The sequence below is a fragment of the Punica granatum genome, chromosome 5, assembly GCF_007655135.1.
Source record: "Punica granatum isolate Tunisia-2019 chromosome 5, ASM765513v2, whole genome shotgun sequence".
Lineage (NCBI taxonomy): Eukaryota > Viridiplantae > Streptophyta > Magnoliopsida > Myrtales > Lythraceae > Punica > Punica granatum.
In genome coordinates, this window is record NC_045131.1 from 24,198,962 (window position 1) to 24,205,791 (window position 6,830).

Genomic DNA, 6,830 nt, shown 5'->3' on the forward strand with positions numbered 1-6,830 from the left:
CTCGCGCAAGGGCATCTGCTACCTTGTCCCCTTCACAATATATGTGCTTCACTCGAAGATTCCAAAAGTGTTTCCCAAGCTCCCCTACAATCATTAATAAGAGGTTCAAGTAACAAATTATATTTAATGAGAGGTTTAAGTAACAAATTATCTTGAGATGACGCCTAGATTAGATCCAAGACCACTTTGGCATCAAGCTCAACCCAAAGTGACTGAATATCCAGGGCTCTGATCATAACTAGCCCCTCACGGATCGCCCACAATTCAGCCACAAGGCTGTTTGTTGCTCCTAGAAATAAAGCAAAGCGTCGAATCCAACGGCCTAGCTCGTTTCCCAAAACCCCTCTAGCTCCAGCCCTGCCGGAGTTCCTCAATGCTGACCCATCCGTATTGAGCTTCATCCACCCCGAGGGCGGTGAAGTCCAACCAACATTCACAGGATGAGTAGTCCAACCAACCTATTGTCATGGAGATAATGGAGAATACAAATATAATCAAGAAATTAAAAAGCTAAATATGATGTGATGCAAGTCATGGAACGTTATTATATAAAATGCAAATGTCATTTAATATAGATAAGATGTCATAGGTACTAAATTTTCAACTGAGCAGAACTTTCGAGTTCAAATTGCAAAAGATGTAAAGTTGGGGTGACCCTCATGATTAAATGGATTCCAGCACCATTCTATTCAGACACAACCTCACCCTGCATCGCTTGCTTGCTTTACATAATCAATCTAATATTTCGAGTCTTAACAGTTAACCCATTGGCTGGGAATAAATAAAAATAAAAAAAGAGATGACGTTCTTGGTACAAAGAGGAGGAGAACGAAGGGCAACTTTAAAATGTTAATCTTGGCTTATTATATCTCTGTTGGGCCACCCTTGGTCAGCTTGCACTTTCACAAATTCGGCCAGTATCTTGATGTCTTCTTCTGGTAACCTAGGCCCGAATGTGCATTGGCCTCTCGGCGTGCAATTCTCGCCAAACCCCTGTATGTAGACAGAGCAGTTTTTAGACTAAAGTACACTCTGAGTCCAACTGAATATGACACAGGAAAGCGACACAAGCATGATGGACAAATCAGGCACATCAAATTGAAAGGCTTACAGGCATTCTTCCTTTGCCGAAGTAGGTAATTCTGTAGATCTCCTCCTCCGTGTCAACACCATTTCTGCAGTTGCATCAGTGGCCACATCAACCTCCTTGATATAGTTCAAGGAAAGAAAATGCAATTCTATCTATCTTTGATTAATCCATCAAGCTAGCCACATGGAGCATACTAATCGAATCATCATATCTACCGGTAGAAGCTTTCCTTTCTGTCCCTTTTATTCGTATGAGGCTCTATACCTTTGAAGATCTTTCATAAAAAGAGTTGCACCCTGACATAAAGAGAACAATACGTGGGATGAGCTACTGCACCAGAAACCTAGAATTAGCTAAAGAAAATCAACCCATACTTCTGTAGATTGGTTTTGTCTATGCTCAAAGGAACTGACAGGGTGCCCACACAAGCGGTGGAGCATATGTTTAATTCGATGTTTTACTTTATCAATATCAGTATACTGTATGTACATGCCGCTTGAAAAGACTGAAATAAAGCCCTAGAAGTAGACAAATCATCATTCAAGTTCAGAACTCACAGGCTGTATAATGTTTCCACCAGCATCATGGCAACCAATGCAGGCCCGCTGAAATAGAGCCACCCCGCGTTGTATGTCCACAGTCTGTCCAAGTGAGACTGCCACCATCAAAAGGTGTAAGAAGAATTAAGGGCTCTGAAGAATTAGTATATTGAATCGACCACTTAGGTCCCTGATGTTCTGCTTTTTCCATCCCTAGGGATATGCTTATGTCAACAGAGTTAAAGCAATAATTATATTATCACACTTGCTATGGTAGCTCAAACTTTTAGTTCCTACTTCCTTCAATGGTCTAGAATTGAAAAGATAGTGTTGAAGACAGATGCATGTTGTTTACCAAGAAAAAGCAAACTGGCAAACACGAAATGTTCTAGATCACTCTAACCGAGTCCATCTTCGTAAAAGTTGGTTTTGGGGGGGGGGGGGAGCGGGCTTGGACATGGATCATCATCTAATGAGTCACTCTAGATCCACATCTCGACTTTGTGTCAGGAGTCCTAGAGTATAGTGCTGAAACTCCAAAAGATAAAAAACCTCGAACGATTAACCAAAATATTCACATAATTACAATTAACAAAATTGTAATAATAATCGCAAGATGAACCAAGATCACTCAGATTATAAAGGCAAGCAATGGGAAGTTGAATCCATAAACTTTACTTCAACAATTGCTCGCTCAGATGGAAAGAAATTGATGAACTAAGGTTTTTCAGTTGTTACCAGGGGAAGTTGAATCCATAAACTTTACTTCAACAATTGCTCGCTCAGATGGAAAGAAATTGATGATCTAAGGTTTTTCAGTTGTTACCAGGGGGATTGCAGAGAGATGATAAGGCTACAATTGCAGCCATAAGAGGTGAAGCCAAAGCTTTGAAGAGCTCCACTTGTAGTTTGGGCTTGCGAGTGACTCCTACTTGCATTGCTGCTGTGTTTGCCTTGAACATGAAATCTAACAAGTTAAATAACCCGAAAGAATTAATGGATTATGACAAAAAAAGAAATTTCACAAACATAAGGCAAGTAAGATGGTGACTTAATTAATGGTGCTAGTAATACGAAGACTGCTCCATTACAAACAGAGGATAGACTCAACAATAAAAGCTGCATTTTTGTGTTACACTGCGGGACAACTGGTTTGGTGCTGGTAAGTAATGATGACGATTCCCTGAGCTGAAGATATGGGAGATGTTGTGACAAAAAGGTCTCATACTGAAGTTCGCTTTCACAGTTTAGTTCAGCCCTCGCACTGTAAGCTAATTACTTTTACCATAAACCTTCATACCATTTGAACCCTTGTGAAACTCGAAAAAGCCAAAAAACTGTTTTGACTCTCTCTACCGTAGCAGATTACAAATTAATCATTATAAATTTGAGCTATCTGCACATTGCGTAAAAATATGCCTCGTGAAGGAAATATGACCACCAATAATTTTCAAGACGAACATGGTATTTGAATCTGAGGGGAATGAAATCACCGTTAGGAGTCTTGGATCATCAAACTAATCGATGAGGGGTGAAAATAGAAAATTACTTCAAACTCACTAAATTACATACCAACATGCTTCCGACCAACTCTATACTAGTAGTATATACTTCATAGCTATAAATGTATCATTTTGCACAATTTCATTCCATATATATTGCTACGAAATACATATATCTTTTCTGACTGATCCAATCATACTCATCAATCAGGAATGCGGAGCAAGAAAAAGTCCATTCACTCCCCCACATACATATGAAAAACAGCTATAGAAAGGGAAAGGAACGACTTACATTAGGACAAGAGGCGAGGCAATGTACAACAGAAGAGCGTGCCCGAACCACCGGGAGGGCATCCCTAACACATCCCCTGATTGAAGAACCCGCTCCAGTTGGCGGCGCATTCGTCGTGCTTGTGTAATCTCTCTTCCACTGCACATTACATCATAATCTTTCAACTACAATAAGAATCATGGATTCAGCCACTTATCTATCTATCACCCTGGCAGTACAGCCTTCGCCCTCGTTATTCTTCCATTGCAACACGCGACAGAGTTAACACGAAAAACCAGTAAGTGTACGAGCTTGTCGGTTTAGATAATGGCAGAAATTGGACCTAAAAGAGTATAAACTTAAACACCCTTCACTCCTCATTCCTCAACAAGACTAAAAGCCAGGAAAACTGCTCTAATTCAACGTCGGACTAGACTCGCCTTGCCGGACGCCGGAGAGGGAGCGGGGCGGGACACAGGCTGCGTGGGAGTACTCAAGTGCCTCGATTTGACGGCGGTGAATCGGCAAGGGAGTGGACGGCCGAGATGGACCGCAGTCGCCGATGGGGCCATCTCTTGTACAGCGGGAGCCGGGAAGAAACAACGCCTCCCAACCAAGCAGATTGAGCCAAGAGTGACCGCCAAGTATCGGAGATTGTAGGAGGATATGCTGCTCTGCCGTCGAAGGTGTGGGTGGGAAGTGGGAAGATGAAGGAAGAACAATGGATAATGGATAGGTCCTCGACTTTTTCGATTTGTCCATTTTCGTTCTATTCTTTCCTCTTCTCTTCATTCTTGCACTCACCGTTTGTTTTTTTTTTTTTTTTTCGTTTTGGTCCGGTCATTCATTTTTGTTTTTTTGTTTTTGTTTTGGGTAACGAAAGGAAGATCTTCATTAATTAAGGAACCATTATGTCTAACACAGTACGAGGTATAACAACCTATCTAACATCATCAGAAAACGCAACACTTAAAAAAGAGGGAACATAAGAGTAGTTGATGAGAGGGACAATCTGTCGTCTGCCTCTCTTGGCCAATGTGTCTGCACACACATTTGATTCTCGATAGACATGTCTTGGTCTGATCTCGTCAACCCGGTTACTGAGTTTCCTGCAATCATCAACCAAAGGTTTGAGTAGCATATTTTGATACTCCTTTCCCCAAATTCAGTTGATCAACAATGAAGCATCAATATCAACACAGAGTTTACTAATGCCCAGCTCTAGAGCTAAAGTAAGGCCCCATCTAAATGCAGATAATTCAGCTACCATACTAGTAATGTGCCCTAAATTCATCGAGAAGCCTCCAATCCAGCATCCCTCTGAATCTCTAATGATTCCTCCTGCAGCCGCTTGACCCAGGTTGCCGATGCTTGATCCATCTGAATTCAACTTGAAATAATTCTCAGGAGGGGGTATCCAACCCACTAGCAGTTCTTTGATAGTACGAGTAGCTGGCTTGCTTATTGTTGATAAGGATTGAGCTGCATTCTAGAGTACAAGGTTCGGTAGATCTCCATGTGAGGACTCGTTCGAGAAGACCAGGTTGTTTCTATTCTTCCATCACATCCAGATGGCAAAAGAAAAGAGAACTTCCTATGGTATACCAAGATAGGATGAAAAAGTTGCCATGTAGTTATTTTTCAACCAGTCACTCAGATTTGTAGCAAAAAATTGATGTTGTTCTTGTGATGTGAGCAAGGATTCCCAAAAAGGTTTGGCCATGCTGCCATCCCGAATGATTTGTAGAATGGTTTTTGTGTGATGATTGCAGAAGGGCATTCTAGGCCGATTTGAACACCTCTATGAGCTAAGAGGGAGGTTGTAGCAATCCTTTCCCACAGACACAACCATATGAAATATCTAATACGTGGAACAGTTTGAAGTTTCCAGAGCCAGTGCCAGTTAGAGCATGAAGGATGTCTTTGTTGATTTGTTAGTAGGAAGTATGCTAATTTGGGATTGTAGCGGCCATCCTGTGAATGTCCCCAAATAATGGCATCAGGTCTGATGGTAGAATATCCAAGGGCTTACCTTTGATCTTGTTTGTTATATGGGTAGGGATGTCAGTAGGAATATTGTTGAGATCCCATTCCCTTGTATTCGAAATAATAGTGCTGACCTTCATTTCTTGTTCCCCTTGTGGAAGAGGCCCACTGAGAATTTTCTTCAGAGGTGATGTACCCACCCATGTGTCGTCCCAGAAATTCACCAGTGATCCATCCCCGATTCGCCATTTCCTGCCCAACTCCCATACCTCTAGACCTGCTCTTAAAGCAAAACTATTTGGCGATCCTTTCCATAAATTCGTAGTGAATCGTCGATCAAAACGATGCCTCAATAATCTGGCCCAGGGAGAGTCTTCATCCGCGGTTTGTATTGCGAGCCCACCCAGTAGAGCTTTGTTACGTAGATGCATTTGTTTGATGCCTAGTCCTCCTTTTTCTTTTGGCAATGTGACAGTGGCCCAGCTGATACAGTGGAGTTTTTTCTTCTCAGTCGAAGAGCCTCATAGGAAATCGCAGTTCAGCTTATCCAGCTTTGACGTGATCTTCTTTAGAAGGAGGGTGCACTGCATAATATGGGTGGGTATAGTGGTTGTTACTGACTTGATCAAGGTAGCTGCCATTGAGAGTAGCTGAGACTTCCAACCCGCTAGCTGTGCTCTTATTTTCTCTATTACGAAAGAGAAATCCTTTTCCTTCTTTTTTGATAAACCAATTCGAAAGCCTAGACACTTTTCTAGGTCATCCGTACAAGCAATCTGGAAGGTTTCCATAAAAGCAGCTTTATTCTCTCCTCTCGTGTTTTTTTAGAAAAGTATACGTGATTTTGCCCTGTTAATGCGCATGCCCGAGGCAAAGCAAAATTGGTCGAAAACTTCCTCAACAGCATTGAGCGTGGAAGTGCTGGTATCTCCCATGATTATTAGTCTGCAAAAAGTAGGTGGGAAATGAAGAAACATCCTTGTACAAGTTTGATCCCTCTCCATCTTAGGATTCTACAGCAGCTTCAATCAGGTTGGAAATATATTCCATACATAGTATAAATATAGAGTAAATAGGCAATTCCGTCCTTGTCTTTCGTAAGTTTCATCAATTTCCTCCCTGACTAATTTTTTGCATTAATTTCGTTCCCGACTTTGCACTTTTGTATCAATTTCATCCCTAACTTTTCGGTTACATCAATTTTATCATCGATTTTGCACGGTTACATCAATTTAGTCCCTGACTTTGAACAGTTACATCAGTTAGTGCTATAGTTGCATCAATTTGGTCCTTGTGTGGGGTGGTTGCATCAATCAGGTCCCAATGTGACATCAATTTGGTCCCCCTCCACACCAATTTTATCTTGCCGTTAATTATGAATGCTGACGATGTTAAATGGTGGAAATTGTTACATCAATTTGCTCATCGTGCTACATCAAATT

The 6,830-nt window shown here is 41.5% G+C and overlaps 2 protein-coding genes across 2 annotated transcripts; both read right to left on the minus strand.

The window, feature by feature from the left end:
* Positions 1–605: 605 nt before the first annotated feature.
* LOC116209426 (cytochrome c6, chloroplastic) lies at positions 606–4,124 on the minus strand. The gene is made up of 7 exons (XM_031543059.1): positions 3,843–4,124; positions 3,424–3,561; positions 2,456–2,582; positions 1,648–1,745; positions 1,355–1,386; positions 1,112–1,175; positions 606–993 (listed from the first exon to the last, which is right to left on the minus strand). Exons 1-7 carry the CDS (start codon positions 3,972–3,974, stop codon positions 850–852), a joined length of 735 nt encoding a protein of 244 aa, XP_031398919.1. The 5' UTR covers positions 3,975–4,124; the 3' UTR covers positions 606–849.
* Positions 4,125–4,268: 144 nt separating this feature from the next.
* Positions 4,269–5,972, minus strand: LOC116209428. Its single transcript, XM_031543060.1, has 2 exons — positions 5,435–5,972; positions 4,269–4,511 (listed from the first exon to the last, which is right to left on the minus strand). The coding sequence occupies exons 1-2, from the start codon at positions 5,817–5,819 to the stop codon at positions 4,372–4,374; spliced, it is 525 nt and encodes a 174-aa protein (XP_031398920.1). The 5' UTR covers positions 5,820–5,972; the 3' UTR covers positions 4,269–4,371.
* Between the last annotated feature and the right edge of the window lie 858 nt (positions 5,973–6,830).